This window comes from Giraffa tippelskirchi, chromosome 12 (genome assembly GCF_054371585.1).
Source record: "Giraffa tippelskirchi isolate mGirTip1 chromosome 12, T2T-mGirTip1v1.2.pri, whole genome shotgun sequence".
Lineage (NCBI taxonomy): Eukaryota > Metazoa > Chordata > Mammalia > Artiodactyla > Giraffidae > Giraffa > Giraffa tippelskirchi.
This window is the reverse complement of record NC_137286.1, coordinates 57,172,768-57,193,399: the sequence shown is the minus strand read 5'-3', so window position 1 is coordinate 57,193,399 and position 20,632 is coordinate 57,172,768. Positions and strand designations below refer to the sequence as shown.

Genomic DNA, 20,632 nt, shown 5'->3' with positions numbered 1-20,632 from the left:
TTCGGCAACCTCCAGGAAATAGTGAAGGACAGGGAAGCCTGGCTTGCTGCAGCCCACAGGGCCACAAATAGTGGTCCACAACTTAATGACTGAACAACAACAAGGTGGCTGAGTGGTAAAGACTCTGCCTGCCAATGCCGGGCACACGGGTTAGATCCCTGGGTAAGGAATGTCTCCTGGAGGAGGAAATGAAAACCCTATCCAGTATTTGTGCCCAGGAAATCCCATGAACAGAGGAGTCTGGCAGGTTACGTGGGGTTGCAAAAGAGTCGGACACGACTTAACAACTAAACAATAACAACAACAACAATCATCCCATTTAAGCTAGACACTTAACTTTCCATCACCTTATCAAGTATTAATGCCTATGTGTACACATTAGGCTTGTAAATTGACTGGTTCCAGTCCCTCCCATACATGAATACACAGGAAGATTGCCATATTGAGCTTCTTTTGTTGGCTCAAGCATTTCAGCTCACTTTCCAAACTCATTGACCTCACTCAGCCAAACAAATACTTCTGTGGTTAGTCAGGTAAAAATGGTAACTAAAAGAATAGAATGTAAAAATGTTACAGTTATTATGGGTCCAAACATTTTTTTTGAGTTATTTGGTTTTCTGATAATCAGAACGGTTTTGCAGAATATGCCACATGTTTACTTTTAGGGTATTCCCTTTTCTTCATTAGCTCCAGACAGACTGTGCAGCTGTTTTATGAGTTAATTCAGGAGTCCTTGCATACTGTAGTTCCCAGTATTTTGCCTAATAGATGGCCCTCCTTTTCTGATGATTCACTTATATTTTAGAGAGTTGATAACTTCAGCTTTGAAATAATACATTGCTTTGAGGTCAATGCATTATTATCATTTACAGACACTTCTTTTGATTTTAAAACAGTTTAATATACTAATGAACATTTAAAATAAATGTTTCAGTGATTTTGTGCACTAATAACAATTAATAACTATACCTAGTTATTAATAACTGTTATTAACTTTCACTAACTGAACGTTATTATGACTAACTGGAAAGTTATTTATTTTTTAAAGTTTTTTTGACATATTAATACAGGATAAATGGTACCAATATTTCTGTACATTTCAGATACTTTTATCTGTTATACTTAAAAAGACAGTTTAAAGTTTATTAACACATGAGAAGTCAGAAAATGGGTCTTAAGTGTCTGCTTAGATACCAATCAGCATTCCAATTGCCTTACATATATCAACCAGATAATACTATACATACAATGCAGAATAATCAACTACTTAAAAGTACTATAGCCCAGCATATATAGGAATGATTAAACTATTATACTTTTTACATAAAAACAAAGATTTTTTCAATATAACATGCCAGTGAGATTCTAAAAAGAGCCCCTTCAATTGAGAGCTAAAGATGAAGATGAATTGAAAAGTACAATGGTAAGATACACCAAATATAAATATAGGGGTGTAATTGCAGAGAATCTAAGCCTTTCATGATACTGTATAAAGTCTTTTGGGCTACCCACATGATGCAGGGGTAAAAATTCTGCCTGCCAATGCAAAAAAACATAAGAGACTCAGGTTCCATCCCTGGCTAGGGAAGATCCCATTGAGTAGGAAATGGCAGAAACTGAAGCAGGACTGAAGAGTCTCTTGATGAGGATGAAAGAGCAGTGAAAAAGTTGTCTTAAAACTGAACATTCAAAAAACTAAGATCATGGTGTCTGGTTCCATCACTTCATTGCAAATAGAAGGGGAAAAAGTGGAAGCAGTGACAAATTTTCTTTTTTTGGACTCCAAAATCACTGCTGACAGTGACTGCAGCCATGAAATTAGAAGATGCTTGCTTCTGGGAGGGAAAACTATGACAAACCTAGACATCATATTAAAAAGCAGAGACATCACTTTGCCAACAAAGGTCCATATGGTCAAAACGATGGTTTTTCCAGTAATCTTGTATGGGTGTGAGAGTTGGACTATAAAGAAAGCTGAGAGCCAAAGAATTAATGCTTTTGAATTGTGGTGTTGGAGAAGACTCTTGAGAGTCCCTTGGACAGCAAGGAGATTAAACCAGTTAATCCCAAAGGAAATCAACCCTGAATATTCATTGGGAGGACTGATGCTGAAGTTCCAATACTTTGGCTATCTGATTCAAAGAGTTGGCTTATTGGAAGAGACCTTGATGTTGGGAAAGATAGAAGGCCAAAGAGAAAGGGTGAACAGAGGATGAGATGGTTAGATAGCAGCACAGACTCAATGGCTATAAATCTGAGCAAACTCCAGGAAATAGTGAAGGAGAGAGGAGCCTGGTGTGCTGCAGTCCAGAGGATCACAAAAGAGTCAGATATGACTTAGTGTCTGAACAACAAGTCTTTTGCTACATACACCAAAGATTTTGTTGAATTCTTGATCACATCGAATTGATTCTGGATTTTTTAGGTAGCTATAGGTTGCTGTTGTTGTTCAGTCACAATCCACGTTCAACAACATAGACTGCAGCAAACCAGGCTTCCCTGCCTTTCACCATCTCCCGAAGTTTGCTCAAAGTCCAATTGCTCAGCTCAAAGTCCAATTGCTCAACTCAATGTCCATTGAGTTGGTGATGCCATCCAACCATCTCATCCTCTGCTTTCAATCCTCTTCTCCTCCAGCTTTCAATCCTTCCCAGCATCGGGATCTTTCCAATGAGTCAGTTCTTTGCATCAGGTGACCAAAATATTGGAGCTTCAGTTTCAGCATCAGTCCTTCCAATGAATATTCAGGGCTGATTTCCTTTAGAAATGATTGGTTGGTCTACTTGCTGTCCAAGGGACAGTCTTCAACACCACAGTTCAAAGGCATCAATTCTTTGGTGCTCAGCTTCTTTTTATTGTCCGTTCTCACATGTATTCATGACTTCTGGAAAAACAATAGCTTTGACTATATGGACAATTGTAGGCAAAGTAATGTTTGCTTTTTAATATGCTGTCTAGGTTTGTCATTGCTTTTCTTTCAAGGAGCATCTTTTAATTTCACGGCTACAGTCACCGTCCACAGTGATTCTGGAGCCCCCCAAAATAAAGTCTGTTACTGTTTCCATTGTTTCATCATCCATTTGCCATGAAATGATGGGACTGGATGCCATCATCTTAGTTTTTTGAATGTTGAATTTTAAACCAGCTTTTTCACTCTCCTCTTTCACCTTCTTCAAGAGGTTCTTTAGCTCCTCTTCACTTTCTACCCTAAGGGTGATGTTATCTGCATCAGTTCAGTTCAGTTCAGTCACTCAGTTGTGTCCAACTCTTTGCGACCCCATGAATCGTAGTACGCCAGGCCTCCCTGTCCATCACCAGCTCCTGGAATCTACCCAAACCCATGTCCATCGAGTCGGTGATGCCATCCAGCCATCTCATATCTGAGGTTATTGATATTTCTCCCCGCAATCTTGATTTCAGCTTCTGTTACATCCAGCCTGGCTATAGGCAAGGGATGCCATCTCATTAAGGGATTTCATTTTAGGATATTGCAAGACAGAGACTTGTGATATATACTTCAAAAGCAGCACAGGATGAAATAAGAGGACACAGCCCAGATGTTATTAAATGGCAAGGAATTTGGGAAGCGGTGTGGACATATACTTATAGACTAAGATAGTTCAATAAGGAGGTGAGAAAAATGGGTGAAGGGAAAGCCAAACAGTGGTTAAGTGAAACTATCCCTGTAAGTAAATGTGACTTCACCTCTGGGACTTTCTAAGAGATGGATTTGGGATCATCAGAAAGGTGAGACAAGGCAGGAGTGGGGCAAGGGTCCACACACATGCAAGACAACAAATCCCTTCATAGATCTAGACTTTTAAAAGTCAGATTGGGGATGGCAGTAGCTAAGAGATGTGATAAGTGGATATTCTGAAGGATATTCTCTGTATCTGAAACAGTACTGATTATTTGAATGAAAATCTCTACAAGTTTTTGAAATCACTGGTGTTGAAAACAATGCTCTCTTTTTCCTGTTTCCCTTGACTCATATTATATTTTTATTAGGTCTGGGTGGTGGTTTTTTTTTTCAATTTTGTTTTGTTTCTAAAACTGTGATCCAGACATTTTTGACAAACTCTTGCCATTTCTGTGTGGTTGAGAAGAACAGGATTTGAGTTGCAAGGGTAGAATGTTCTACACATGTCCTTGCTTAGTGGGTAATTACAGACTGGATTCATCTAATCCCACCACCATGGTTAGAGGTGAATCTTTTCCGTCATCTTCTCTGAGGCTTCTTCCTGTCTGATTCAGTTGAGCACTGATTAGCTAGGCTGGGGAAAGAACAACTTAAACAATTAGAATGAATAATTTCCAACCCTCCCATGGGGAGACCAGTGGTTGCCAAGGGCTGGAGGGAGACGAGGTAGAGAGACTGTCAGTGGGTGTGGGATCTCTTTTTTGGTGATAAAAATATTTTAAAACTAGATGTGATGAGGTTGCTGAAGTATGAATTAAAACCACTGAATTGTACACTTTAAAATGATGCATTTTATGGCTTGTGAATTATATCTCAATAAAGCTGTATTAAAAAAATATGCTGTGTGATTAAAAATAAAGCTGAAGTGTTTGTATTAATATTAGAAGATATGGATTTCAGAGCAAAGAATACTGCCAGGCATAAAAAGATAATTTTATTATAAAAAAAAAGCTGTCATTTCATTAAGAGGATGTAATAAACAATTACTTTTCTAATAAAAGAGCTTCAAAATGAGTGAAGGAAAACTGAACTTCAAAGAGAAGTATAGAAATTTTCAAATATTGTCAGAGATTTCAGTCCCTTCTATTCAATAATTTATAGACGTAGATAAAACATCAGTGATGATACTGAATATTTGAAAAACAAAATCAACCAAATAGACATAGTTAATATTTATAGATTACTCCACTCAACTGCAGAACACACGTTTTCTTTGAAGTACACATGGAACAGTTGCCAAGGTAGAAAATATTCTGGGCCATAAAACAAATTTCAGATTTAAAATGATCCATACCATACCAAATATATTTTCTGGGCACAAAGGAATAAAATTAGAACCCAATAACAAGAAGATAAATTTCAAAGAAAAAGTTTTGGAAGCTAAGGAAGAAATTAAAAGAGAAATTAGAAAATATTTCTTACCAGAGTGAAAATGAAAACAGAAAATATAAAAACTTCTGGACTAATGTTAAAGTGATACTTACAAAAGAATTATAGCCTAAATATCTTTGCTAAAAAGAATAAAAGTTTCAAGTTAATGACATTTGCTTTAACCTTAAGAAATTAGAAAAAGAAGAGCAAGTAAAACATGGAAGGAGTAGAAGGAAGAAAATAATATGAATAAGAATATGAACCAATAAAATAGAACAGAAAACAATAGAGAAAATTAAGTATAATAAAAAACTGGTTTGATTAGTCTCTACATAGACTGATCAGGAAATTAGCAAGAGGATAAAACTAAGCATTATAAAGAAAAAAAAAAGTCACAGATAATATGGAGTTAGCAGAAAACAAATGAATAAGAGATTGCTATGAATAAATTTATACTAATGCATAAATTAAAGACAGATGAAAAGGGCCAATGTTTTTAAATACACAAAAACTGACAACACATTTAAACAATAATACAAGAAGTATATACCTTGTATTCTCCTATATCTGACAAAGAAATTGAATATGTAGCAAAAATAAAACTTCCTAGAAAGAACGCTTGGGTCTAGGTGTCTTTAAAAATATGGCAAAATCTACTAAACTTTTAAGAAAGAAATGATAGTAATTCCCACAAATTCTTCCAGAAAATTAAAGAAGAGGAAATATTTACTAATTTGTCCTATGGGGTCAACATACCCCAGATCCTTAGGGACAGAAATGTCACAGAAGCATAGATATTAAAATTTTAAACATGGTATTAACTAATTTAAATTAAATTTAATGTGTGTGCATCAAATAAAAATGATAACTTATTTGAATCAAACCCTCCAATTAAAAGACAGATTTTGACAGAATGAATTTGAAAAGGAGAGACTTACTTTAGATCCAAAGTCACAAATAGATCAAAAGTGAAAGGATGAAAGCAGATAGTCTTAGCAAATAGTAATCAAAAGAAAGCAAGGATGACAATATTAACATCAGATGAGTTAGACTTTAAATTTTAAAAAGTCACAGAAGACAAAGACATTGTATATTAAAAAAGGTTCACTACAGCAAGAAGATACAACAGTTATAAACTTTTACACACTATAAAAATAAGCAAAGGAAAAAAACCTAAGAATTGAAGGGATAGATAGTTTTATGGTAAGAGTTGAAGACTTCAATATTGCACTTTCAATAATATAAGACTGAATAATGTAAGATGTAATAATGTAAGGGAAAGATTGAAGGCAGGAGGAGAAGGGGACGACAGAGGATGAGATGGTTGGATGGCATCACCGATTCCATGGACATGCATTTGAGCAAGCTCCGGGACTTGGTGATGGACAGGGAAGCCTGGCGTGCTGCAATCCATGGGTTGCAAAGAGTCAGACATGACTGAGAGACTGAACTCAATAATGTATAGAAAACTCAGTTAGAAGATAAGTAAGAAAGTAGAGGACTCAACACCATAAATCAACTAACTCAGACGTATACAGGGCACTGTACCCCAACAACATCATAAACATTCTTCTCAAATGATGAACATAGAATATTTTTGAGGATAGATCATATGTTAGGCTCAACACGCACATAAAATTGATATCATACAAAGAAAGTATCTTCTCCAACCATAATGGAATGAAATTAGAAATCAATAGAAAAGTAAAACTGGAAATCGCTTAAAACCAGAAATAATAACATTCACAGTAATGAAACAAACAAATTCCTTCTATTTAACAAAAATTTGTGTCCATTTGAAACATGGGATTGGGTTATGTTCTTTGTATTTTTAGAAAGTATAAAGACTTGAATTTCTCCAATGGGTGCAATCACCTTGGTGAATTGACTTGGAATATAAACCTTATGTAAAGATATAAAGTAATTATAACTCTGAGTAAAAGAAATATTGACGTCATCATAGTTCAAGATCTCAGTTGCTACAATATAGAACAATGTTGTATTTCTTCTGGATAACTCCAGATACAAGGATTAGCCGTTGGAGAGGCAAATTTTCATATAAAAATGTTTCTCTCAACACAGTAAAATGGAAAAATGACTTTCCTTAAGAAGCATCTTCATCTAGATGGTGTTTTACAGCTATTGAATGGTATAATAGAGGGTATCCTAGAATTTGGGGCCTTTGATCAGTAATTTTTAAGATCTCATCCTACTCAATAAAATGAAAGAACAAGCTACTTCCTCAATCAAACAAAATTACACACACACACACACACACACACACATATATATATATATATATATATATATATATGTCTATTCCCTGGTGGCTCAGTGGTAAAGAATTGTCTGCCAATACAGGAGACATGGGTTCGATCTCTGGGTGGGGAAGATCCCCTGAGAAGGCAATGGCAACCCGTTCCAGTGTTCTTGCCTGGGAAATCCCATGGACAAAGGATCTTGGAGGGCCACAGTCCATGGGGCTGCAAAAGAGTCAGACATGACTTAGCAACTATAATTATATGTAAAAAAAGAGTAATGGATGATAGAAGAAATAAAAATATTGACCTAATTTATTGACTGTTTACTACTAATCAAGGATTCATGTGTACCTTCAGCTGATCCCCACAGATAGCATACTGTAAACAGGGGTGGGACATATATACTGGTTGTCCTGGGCCTGTTTTTCCTGTGTAACTACTAATGACACTCCTTTCACTCTAAAAGAGAGCTCCAGTTTGAATGACAAATCATATGATCTAGTTTACCTCTGGGTAACTGCAATCTAGGTGGGCCTTTCTTCATTTTTCCCACCTCTCTTCCTTGTTCCTTACGCCCTTGGTAAAGAAGTTAGTTTAATGGGATAACAGTAGTTAATGCTGGAAAGAACTTCAGTGGACTTAGGGCAAGGAAGTGAGGTTTTTGGTAGTGATAATGATTTCGAGGAAATATTCGAGGAAAGTCAAAATGATACATTGTTTGTTAATATTAGCCAAAATTCCATCTCATTCAGTGAAAAAAGAGAAAATAGCTGCCTATATTAATTATGGAACTGTATTGTTTGTTCAAGGAGTATCAGAAAAGTGAAAGTAGAGGCAGTCAAGAAAAATTTCGAACCCCAGATGTCAATGGCTACCATGTGAAATATGAAAAGGAGAAATCAACAGTGTGCATTAGAGCTGTAGAATTGCAACTGGGACGAAGCGAAGGCCATTTCTGAAACTTTATGTAAAAGAATGGACTGATTTTGGAGTTATTAGTGGATTCAACAAGCTCGAGTGGATGTTTAGCATATTCCAGAAAGCGTGATAGGAAATGAGACATGGCTGACCGAGACGTGGCCCAGGCTTCAAGAAGCTTATGGCCCAGTGAGATAAGACAGCTTATTACACGATGCGATAGCTGTTGAATGGAGGCAAGAGAAGCTAAAAGTTCACAAAAAACTGTGATCAACTAATATGATGAGAAATATCATTACAACTGTTATCCTGATATTATTACATGTAAAAGATGATCCACGACAGGCCAGACTTCACATGCACCATTTCAAGGATTTCTTCTGACAGTGCTGTAATGCGGGTATCTAGTAGTACTTCATTTTACGTATTAGAAGACTGAATTTTAGGAATTTAAAATTACTCATACCAAAGGTCACAAGTGCTAAGTAATTGATTTTGAAGACCAAAGGATAAGAGGAGATAAGAAGTTCCTGCTTTATACTCTTTTGACTTGGCTGAGGGTTGGGAGGAAAGCAAGAAGAAGGAAGTTTGGTTAAACTTGTGTTCGTGATAAGTAAAGCAAATATATGATCTAAGGACACTCCACAAGTCTCTTAGCCTCACATATGTTAAGATTTAATGTTCTCTTTTTCAGACATTTGAGCATTTCAGTTTGTTTTTGTTTTTTTTTCCTTTTCTGTCCATTAAAGAACTAATGCAAAACAAGTACTTTCCAGCTTTGGTAACATAGTCAGATTTATGCATATTTTTCTATTGTCTCTAACACGGTGTACAGAAGCCAAAGAGGCCACATTTATTTCATGGGGGAGGTGGGGTTTGTGCTAGAGGGTCACCAGATAGAAAGCAACACTTTTAAAAAAGGGAGCGGCCCTGATGTCTTCTCATCAGGGACTGCTGGGGGGTAAAGGGGCTACAGAACTCTTACATGTATCTGCATCTCTGCTTCTGCCTAGGAGCCCCTGGGAGAACTCTAGCAACGCACTTCTTGCTTAATTGCACGTGTTCAGAGACACTCACTGATTGTTCAAAAGGGATGAAAAACGAAACCAAACTTTACATAACTGAAACAAGAACTGTGTTGCAGCACATTTAATGTTCATTTCCCAAGATTCTGAGAAAAGCAAAGTAAAAATGAAGGAAGAACATGCTATTTAATGCAATTTAACATTTATTTCAGTAGCACTGCAGAAAGCCTAAGTCACAGCGAGGCTTTTGTGTATTCTGTGAAGGTAACCCACCTCCATTTGCAACTGACTTTGCTGTGACTGATATGCAGAGACGGCTGACATTAGTAGCCTGTCCGTCAGTTGGTGCAGTGAGCTGTTTTAACACTGTGTTGCGCTGAATAACTAATCACAATAGAATTTCTGAATAACTGGGTTCAGATGGCCCATGCTGACGGCTACAGAGAAACAGTTACTAATAGGAAGAAACTCTCCATCATCTCAATCAAAACAATAACAAATGCTGCTACTAACAAGAAGAACCATCACCAGACATTTAAGAGTGTATGCCCACTGTGCCGTTCTTGAGGCTGTTGATAATACTGCTATTAATTCAGGACAGTCTGATATCTTGTCTCCCGATAGTTGCTCTCCCTTAATGTATGTTTACCTAATAGTTCACATAATCTCATATTATGAACTTAAGGAACTCCCTTTTTGAGAAAGAAAAAAATTTAGAATAAATAACATGATCCTAATCTTAAAAACTAACCAACAACAAAATAATTGTCCCAAACTTCTTTTTGCTTGAGATGATGGATACAACACAAACTTCTCCCCAGCTTCTGTGCCTTCAGTCCTAACAAAGTAGCATGGTGCTTCTCAGTACATCAGCTTCCCCTGGGAACCCATTAGAAATGCACTTTCAGGGACTCGACTTTGGGTGTACTTAGTCGAAACACTGAGGATGTTTCTCCATTGCAGAGATCTCCAGTTTATTCTGACATACACCCAAGTCTGAGAACCACTACTGCTACATAATGCTTACTGGAGAAAAGCTATGATGATCTGCCACTTGTCAGAATTTGTGGACAGGTTTTAAAATGTCACACCTATATCAATATAATATCTGCCTACCTGCCCTTGCTTCTCAAAATAAGATGCTGTTTTTTTTCTCTCAAGTGGATTGAGAAATGGAAGGGAAGAGTGAATGAAAGTAGCATTTATTCAATGTCTGGTATTCAATAAATGCAACTCGCATTTATTCAATGTCTTAAGGCTTTCCACTTTAGCATCTTTGTGCATGTGTGTGCTCAGTCACCCAATTATGTCCAAATCTTTGTGACTCCATGGACTGCAGCCCACCAGACTCCTCTGTCCATGGAATTTTCTAGGCAAAAATATTGGCGGGGTTTGCCATTTCCTACTCCAGGGTATCTTCCTGACCCAAGGATTGAACTTACATCTCTTGCGTCTCCCACACTGGCAGGGAGATTCTTTATCCCTGTGCCAAACTGTATAGATCAATCAACATTAATTTTACTTTAAGACCAGGAACCTGAGCAATTTCCACTTACCCAAATGACAGAGCTAGCACATTTCTGAGGTCAAAATGGAAAGGCTAGAAGAAGTCAGATAGGTGATATTAATGAATTAAAAAAAAAAAAAACAGATGGTAAATAACAAAAATTACAAATGTGATGGAAAGGCAACTGATCTTCAGCACTGATTTTGGGGAAAATTAGACAGTGTGTTGAACAATGCATTTTTTAAAAGCAGCATCTTCTAAATCTTCCTCCCTACTTCCAGACCATAGTCAAAAGTATTTTGTACCTAATATTGCCTGATCTGATTTTTTTTTTCCCCAGAGAAGACTAAAATTAAAATTTTACGTAAAATCTCCTGGCATTTAACATTAATATTTAAAATATGTAATTCAAAGTATTTTGAATACCTAACCAAACACATCTGTTGGCTGAGTGTGGCCAGGTGGCAGCCTCTGATACATTGTAACATCAAAACCAGTCTGCTTGCCCCAACAGCCTGTTTCTGACATCCCTGCTGTCTGCCAACTGGATAGAAATACTATAGAAAATTCCCCATTGGTATTTATTTTACATTTGTTCAGGCTCATGTCTAGTATTTCATCCCCTGGGGAAGAAATATATACTTCTATTTTTAACAAAGTTCGCTGCGTTCACTATAACAGGGTTTGCGGGGCAGCTGTCATGGGGAAGGGCATCTAATGGGATCATTTCTTCAGTCCTCTGGACCAACAGAATGTTTATACCACGATGCAGGTCTCCACACTGGCAAGACTCATTCCAATCTCACTGTCAAGCAGCAGGAGCAGTGATCAATATTTCTGTAATTGCTATGCTTCCTCTTTGACATAGCTAAAATCCAGTCACGTGCTAGCTTTGCAAACAAAGCTTTTCTCAATTCTTCCTTTTATCCTTCTTTACATATTTATTAGACCATTTTGGACCACTTCATGCAAACTGGCTGAGAGTAAACAGCAGCATGAGCCCCACCTTTGCCTGCTCTCCTCAGACGATCAAACCATCAGTGGAGATTGGACAGGTCCTGATGAAATAAATGTTGGCTGCTGACTCGTCCAATTTTGCTGCACTCCTCTGTGTCAGTAGCACAGGCTTGTCCAAGATTGAGATATTTGCAAACTGTCATCTTTCATAAATATCTGCCTTGAGTGACACTTACTCCCTCCAACACTTCTCTTTGAAATGCACCTGGCAGGCTGCTGGCCTGAGAAATTTCACTGCTTGTGATATGTGATTAGCAAAGAGATGTTTCCTCCTTCTGGTGCCTACGCCTTTTCTGCTCCATCCTGCTCCTTGACCTTATCGCCCTCTTGCCTTCTTCCTCACAACCTTTAGTAAAGGTTTGAGTCGTGGTTCTAAAATGCTAAAAACAGCAAATTTGTCAGAGGTCTTAGGATGTTAACTCCAAAGACACTTTTGTTCTACTTGCCAAAACTATAGTGAATTACAAATACTCAAAAGTTTGTTAACGATTTTTCAGGTTAATTTAACCTCTTCTTAACATGTAATCCTCTAAAATCTCTAAGTATTAATATGCTTACAGGAATGGGTCTTGCTTTCTTAAATGCCCTTTTGTCTCCAACCTCCAATAGACATAGAAAAAGCATGCTTTAATGATGAAGTTAGTAACAATATTTATCGTCTCTGCAGCCTGTTTTTTTTTTTTTTAGGATTATTATAAGAGCCCCCTGCAGCAGTCAACCCTGTCACCACATGAACGAATCAATATGCTTGCACATAAATGTTAGCATTACTATAAGCACTGAGATATCAAACTCAAATCTCCAACTGGAAAAAGATCACTACATTAAATGGAATAATCTCTTATTAGAAATGAATATATAAAGATTACAGGATAATCAAACATTCTCCAGTCCTAATATATCTGATCAGAGTTCCCATGCATAATTTATCTGAAGAGGTTTAATATCTTAATGTAGGATTATTTTTTATATATTTGGATAGGAGAAATTTTAATCAATATGATTAAGAGAAATTCTAATCTTCAGTATAATCTTAGTATATGTTTAATACAAATAAAATATAATTCAGCATCTAAAACCTTTAACAACCTAATTTTGCAGCAAACTTTTGCTGTGTTTCAATCTATTATCAACTGAAAATTATTTTAAATCTAGTGATTAATGAGAAAATTTTCTCTCTAGGTTATATGAGAATTATAAAATATAGTTTTGATCAGTTATCAAAAGTTATAAAAACAAAAATACACTTTTGCTTAGCGTATCAAACTGTAATGTCTTACAGTTTTGACTGTCAGTGCAAAATTGTGCCCAAAACAATGTGATGGATGTAATATAATGTAATGAAATATTATACTACCCTATATCTATGCTAAGGGGCTTCCCTAATGGCTCAGTGGGCAAAGAATTCGCCTGCAATGCAGGAGACACAGAAGATGCAGGTTTGATCCCTAGGTCAGGAAGATCTCCAGAAGAAGAAATAACAACTCACTCCAATATTTTTGCCTGGAAAATGCCATGGATGGAGGAGCCTGGCAGGCTACAGTCCATGGGGTCGCAAAGAGTTGGACATGACTGAGCACGTGGCATACTACACAAACTACACTGCATTACAATGTGACACAATAATATGAGGCAAATGCTAGATAGGCTTGATTTCAACTACAATTTTTCCATTTGCTATATAGCAATTATCTGTATAATGTGGTTAACACATAATTAATATAAGCTTCTAAGTCTTAATAATATGCATTTAAATTTTATTTTTAAACTTTACAAATTTTATCACATATCATTAGATATTTTGGGAAGTCCCAATGGCTCAAGAAGTAAAAAGTCTGCCTGCAGTGCTGGAGACCTGGGTTCGATCCCCGGGTTGGGAAGATCCCCTGGAGGAGGGCATGGCAACCCACTCCAGTATTTTTGCCTGGAGAAACCCCATGGACAAAGGGGCCTGGAGAGCTACAGTCCATGGGGTTGCAAAGAGTCAGACACGACTGAGCGATTAAGCACAGCACAGTACAGGCAACTATGAATTTAGAGTGAGCAATTGATAGAAACTTCAAGAGTCTTTCATTTGATCACAGAGGTATAATTTAATCATTCTCTGCAGATTAAAAATTATGAACATGACTGGAAAAGAAAAGTTCATGAGCATTAATTAACTTTCAGGTTGCATTGTTTATAGAGATATTTTATCATAGTCAGTTAAAAATTTCATATTAATTCTGCCCATACTTGATAACAAAAATGAAATTCCCAACTATCTGGTTACATTCAACTGAGAAATCTTGGAGTTTCAATCATGTAGTAGTCAGTGATCATTCTAAGCACTATCACACATTTTATCTCACATTTCCTTCACAATCACTCCCCATGAAAATTTCCATTTTGCAAGTGTTTAAACTCTGCTTCCGAGACTTTCAGAAACTTGCCTCCAAAGATTGAAATATGCATATGCATGGCTGGCAGTGGAAGTGGACAACTGACCTGGCCTCCTTATCACGACACCTATGACTTCATACTTCTCAACATATCTCCTTTCTTATTGTCTTTTGAATAATTGGCCATCATTATTATGTCAACTCAGCACAGTACAAAAATCTAGAGCTCTAGCCATTGTAAATCTATGTATACATATTAATTTACTTTAAATCAAATTTGAGGCTTTCTAAAGCTAGTGGACAAAGTTTTCTAAAACTTTACTTTAAATAAATTTACTTTAAATTTAAATTTAAATTAAATTAAAATTAAATTAAATTTTAATTAAATTAAATTTAATTTAAATTTAAATTAAAATAAATTTAAATTTTATTTGATTTACTTTAAATCAAATTTGAGGCTTTCTAAAGCTAGTGGACAAAGCTTTCTAAAGCTAGTGAACAAAGCTAGTGGAGGTGATGGAATTCCAGTTGAGCTATTTCAAATCCTCAAAGGTGATGCTGTGAAAGTGCTGCACTCGATATGCCAGCAAATTTGGAAAACTCAGCAATGGCCACAGGACTGGAAAAGGTCAGTTTTCATTCCAATCCCAAAGAAAGGCAATGCCAAAGAATGCTCAAACTATTGCACAATTGCACTCATCTCACATGCTAGTAAAGTAATGCTCAAAATTCTCCAAGCCAGGCTTCAGCAATACGTGAACCGTGAACTTCCAGATGTTCAAGCTGGTTTTAGAAAAGGCAGAGGAACCAGAGATCAAATTTCCAATGTCCGCTGGATCATCGAAAAAGCAAGAGAGTTCCAGAAAAACATCTATTTCTGCTTTATTGACTATGCCAAAGCCTTTGACTGTGTGGATCACAATAAACTGTGGAAAATTCTGCAAGAGATGGGAATACCAGACCATCTGACCTGTCTCTTGAGAAACCTGTATGCAGGTCAGGAAGCAACAGTTAGAACTGGACATGGAACAACAGACTGGTTCCAAATAGGAAAAGGAGTCTGTCAAGGCTGTATATTGTCACCCTGCTTATTTAACTTATATGCAGAGTACATCATGAGAAACGCTGGGCTGGAAGAAACACAAGCTGGAATCAAGATTGCTGGGAGAAATATCAATAACCTCAGATATGCGGATGACACCACCCTATGGCAGAAAGTGAAGAACTAAAGAGCCTCTTGATGAAGGTGAAAAGGTTGGCTTAAAGCTCAATGTTCAGAAAACTAAGATCATGGCATCTGGTCCCATCACTTCATGGGAAATAGATGGGGAAACAGTGGAAACAGTGTCTGACTTTATTTTTTTGGGCTCCAAAATTACTGCTGATGGTGATTGCAGCCATGAAATTAAAAGACACTTACTCCTTGGAAGGAAGGTTATGGCCAATCTAGATAGCATATTTAAAAGCAGAGACATTACTTTGCCAACAAAAGTCCGTCTAGTCAAGGCTATGGTTTTTCCAGTGGTCATGTATGGATGTGAGAGTTGGACGGTGAAGAAAGCTGAGCGCTGAAGAATTGATGCTTTTGAACTGTGGTGTTGGAGAAGACTCTTGAGAGTCCCTTGGACTTCAAGGAGATCCAATCAATCCATCCTAAAAGAGATCAATCCTGGGTGTTCATCGGAAGGTCTGATGTTGAAGCTGAGACTCCAATACTTTGGTCACCTCATGGGAAGGGTTGACTCATTGGAAAAGACCCTAATGCTGGGTAGGATTAGGGGCGGGAGGAGAAGGGGACGACAGAGGATGAGATGGTTGGATGGCATCACCGACTCGATGGACATGGGTTTGGGTAGACTCCAGGAGCTGGTGATAGACAGAGAGGCCTGGCATGCTGCAATTCATGGGGTCGCAAAGAGTCGGACATGACTGAACGACTGAACTGAACTGAACTGAAAAGCCTCCATAATTTTTAAGACTTCATTTTTCTTTTTAGATCAGTCTTAGTTTCACAGCACAGTTGAGCAGAAAGTACAGAGATTTCCCGTATCCCCCTGGCCCTACACATGCATAGCCTCCCCTTCTCTCATCATCCCTCACCAAAGTGACAAATTTGTTACAGTTGATGGATATATATCAGTACATCATAATCACCCCAAGCTGACAGTTTACATTAGGGCTCACTCTTGGTTTGACTATTCTATAGGTTTGTACAAACACATGATGGCATGCGTCCATCACTATATTATCACACAGTGTTTTCACGGCGCTAACAATTCTGTGTGTTCTACCATTTCACCTCTCCCCTACTCCCAACCCCTGGGAACCACTGATCTTTCTACTGTCTCCATAGTTTTTGTCTTTTCTGTAATGTCATACAGTTATAATCATATAGTATGTGGCCTTTTCAGATTAAGCTTGTGTATTTTTTATCCCTCCAGGATTTTGTTTTTGAGGCTTTGATGGCTCTAGGATATATTTTCATGCTAACCCCTGAGGATGCAAGACATGAACATAATATTTTTACAATGTGCAGGAGCCGGCCTAGTGATAGTTATTCATTGTTGCTAGACTATATGATCCAAAGTTACATGACCACCTATCAGGAACAGCAGAGAAGAGATTTCTACATCAAAAAAGAGGTGACTTATATAGATTTTGAGATCCTTCTAACTTTAAGACTGTACGTCTATAAGAAGTTATGTTTAAATTTTTCCTTCATTAATTCTTAAATAAAACTTAGATTTATGCATTTCATAAAGCCTTTCCCAATGATTCAGTTTAATTTTTATGCTACTGACTTCATTTTCCAGTAGAAGTTTGGATACTTAAAAATTTTAGTCTCCATTTATTTGTCTGACATAGAGGAACTAAATGACTCTGAATAAAGGTAGAACAAACTTCTACAGTAAATCAATAGTAAACCCATTAAAAAGATCCTTTTGTGTCTTTATTTCTTTCAATTTAATTTTGAGACTTGTTATTTAATAATTATCTTTATATCATAGAAATGGTATATGGCAATTCAATGATGAATTTCCACCAACAATGAGGCAAGTATTTGAATATACTCTTGAATTATACATGCTTTTCAACTGCCTTTATTAGTGGTTTTAATCAGCCATTTCGTAATTCTTTTGTTCAGTTTTCTTGGAAGTTACTCAATCTTCTTTTAAAACTTGAACATTTTGCTTCAATGTGAAAAACCAAATGAGGAAAGCACTTCTTTCAATTTGAAACGAGGTACTTGCTTGTTTAGAAAGCACCTTTAAAATATATGATAAAGTAATTATTTAAAAGTGATACAAGTGTTTATTATGATATTGATGATTGGAGGAAGGGCTATAGTCTATCTACGTGTTACTGCACATCAAGTAGATTGACACAATTGCTAGACTGATAGTCCTAAAATGATTTAAAAGTTGAAACCATTATGATAATTTTGCCTGGGTGGCTAACTAGCAACCGTTAGAAAGGTTTTTTTGTCTCCACTCTGCATAGACCCAATGAATAAGGCAGTCTTACTTCAGGAAAGGAAAACAAACAAAAAAATCAATCAGTCAAAGAAGCAAAAATCCCTAAAGTATGTTACAGAAGCATCTTGTTACTGAACCCAGGTTGGGCTGATCCTACTCATAAGCCGGTACTTTGAGGGGCAAGCGTCAATACAAAGGAAAGGTGCTTTAATCAGAAAAGCTGGAGAGAAGGTGGACTTGTGTCCAGAGACCGATTTCAAAGATTCTGCTCAGTCATGACAGGTTTTAAAGCGGATAATGGGGATGGGGGAGAGTTTCAGTGAATCACTGAGGGGGCTTGATTTTACATCCTTCTCCATCACATGTAGACTAGCTTGACTCTCAGTTCAGACATTATACTGCCTGAGTGACCTGCCTGCAGGATTGCTTAGCGGGGCTGTTGAGGGCAGGGAGCTAGTCATTTTTTTAAAATTGCTTTATTCTTTATTCTTATTTCTTTTTATCTGGAAGAAGAATCAACAAGTTAGAAAAGGTGTGATGTACACTAAGGGGAGCATAAGTTGGGAGCGAGGTTAAACTGCCTACTGATCTCATTCCTATAATTAGATTCTTTTAAGGTTAGAGGGGAACAGAAATGAGCAAACAGAAAAAGGGCAAAAGAGCTGCTTTCAATTGTTGCTTTCAAATGACGTTTTCCTACATTAGTCAAGTTTACCTAAAACCTTTGATGTAATAATTGACTTGTTTATTGAAAAATAAGTTGAGTAACTGAAGCCACTGATATAGGAAGAATGTTTTCCCCACCTCTTTCAGCTAAGGGAATGATGCCAATTGAGTGGAAATCACAGTGTAACTTTAGCACTTCGACTGACTCAGAATAGTTCCTCATTTCATTGAATAAGTAATAAATGAATCAATTAAACCACGTTGTGGAATTCTTGATTAGTTAGAAAATGTCTTCAGTACATTTCATCTTTCAATGTCATATCAATTTCACTTCAATTCATGGCCATGTTTATTTGTAGAACATCTACTACATGAAAGGCTTCTCATTTTGTGTCACAGTGAACATAAGAATAAATGAGACCCAGTTGTTGACCTCAAGGAGCTTACAGATAGCGTTTTTGTTTTTCTTTCCAAGGGTATATAGTCAATCTTGAAAAAAAAACCTGAATTCTACTGGAAAGAATAAAATTGCAGCTATAATTGTAGGGTAGAGTCTCTGGACTCATGAGTTTGCAACATGTTTATTTTGTGAGTTCATTGTTATCAGATAGAACATTTGATATTTATTTTGCAATGAGAATCTTCAGGGCATTGCCTGCCTTTGGAAATCTCATTTTCAAATGTGGCCACCTGATTTCCAATGTCCAGGTGGATCCTGACTATATGCCAAGTAATGTTTAGGGACCATGAAACTCATTAGGACTATTACTTCTGGCAATATTTTCAGGGCGAAAAAAAAAAACCTTGACCAAAAATAAACCTCATCTCTTGCCTTTATCTGACATTCTGAGTCACCAACGAAAAGTTTTAAGTGTCTGATCTGAATACCTGAGGATACCAGATGAACCCTAGGTTCCTTCTTCTAGCTTCATGTTTTGAGATATGAATGCTCCGTTGTTTAGCGTATTTTGCTTGCATGAAACTGCGGGGGTACTGCTCTTTTCTTGCTACCGCTCCTCCATTTGTGCTCTGTACATCGGTGTTTGTTTTGGTGTGAATTGGCCACTCTGCTAGGCTGAACTTGTACAGTACTTCAAAAACATGCTAGCTTTGCAGTAATGTGATTATGAGTCTCAAATCCATCTTGGTATATATAGAGCCGCTTTACATCTGAATGCCTCTTCCCTGACACACAAACACAGACATACATATGCTGTTTCTCCTCCAAGTTCATCAAACTGAAAAGGTTGACTAGGAAGTAAATGAAACATTATGGAAGGAGTGTCTGGCCCTTGGAACACACCAAAAAGAGAGACTGCTCATTCACATGAAAAGTGGGATGAATCCCCAGAAAACTACATTTCAAGCAACACTTCCTCCATTAGCATTATTCTTCTTGAATCTTTGTTTCCTGTTTCTTTTGTGTTTTTTTCCCGGGTTATTTGCTCACTTGCAGTGAAAATAAACATAGAAACAAGGAATACAGATAGAATGTAATATTTTTCTAATGTTTTCAATTAAGCAGCAGCTGCTGTTACCAAGCTGTCATCTCTGTTGCTATGGGGGTTTCGCGTGTGTGCCAGTCAGCGTAGGACTGGTTACTTTGATCTACTCATCCTATTGCTAGCTCTGTAGTGCAGAATCTCTGTTAACACTGTTAACCTAATGGCGTTCTTAAAGGGGTGCCATCTTCTCTACTAAATCTACCTGTGGTTGGCCGTTCAAGACCTCACAATGTGAAACTACTTAGGAAGACCCCGTGTGTCAGTTGAGACTTACAGGACAAGAGGAACCCAAGACTTAAGAATCTTGTTGGTGTTTTGAGATCCACTGAGTCTGCCCTGCTGCCGTGGTTTCCCTAGTATAACCGAGCGCAGCATAGTTGGGAGATACCTACAGTAAAGGTAGTACACACTTTTCAGAGTACAATGTATGACAGTTTACACTTCATGCCCTATAGGAATGAACTTCCCAGAGAACAGATATAATTCATGAGTTAAACTTCATTGTTTCAGCACTTGGCACAAAGTCTGGTATACCAGAAGTGTTGGAAAAGATCTTTGCTGCATGAATTTATTGAATGAATTTTGTATTATTACTTTCAGCTTCTTTGAAATGGTGAGTAAAGTCATTTTCTCCCCACCCTCAATATCTTGCCCCTTCATCTACATGTATAAAATCCAAAATAGCAAACTGCTACATTTATAAAAGGATAGATTTTTTTTTTTTCCCCTTTGGCCTGGGCTTTTTTAACCGCCAAGTCCCACAACCCATGTAAAAGCTGACTCAAAGATATCTCTTTCCCACCCC

At 37.1% G+C, this 20,632-nt stretch overlaps 1 protein-coding gene across 3 annotated transcripts in view; it reads left to right on the top strand.

The window, feature by feature from the left end:
* The window catches only part of LOC145530250 (uncharacterized), a 107,570-nt gene extending 86,938 nt beyond the window's left edge, over positions 1 to 20,632 (top strand). Inside the window, exons 9-10 of one of the 3 annotated variants that reach the window (XM_081551224.1) lie at positions 16,622 to 16,822; positions 17,189 to 20,632. In XM_081551224.1, the coding sequence (XP_081407350.1) occupies positions 16,622 to 16,822; positions 17,189 to 17,212 (225 nt within the window). In that variant the 3' untranslated portion in view covers positions 17,213 to 20,632. The remainder of the gene's footprint in view (positions 1 to 16,621; positions 16,823 to 17,188) is intronic. The other 2 variants (XM_081551225.1, XM_081551223.1) reach the window with 2 other exon arrangements.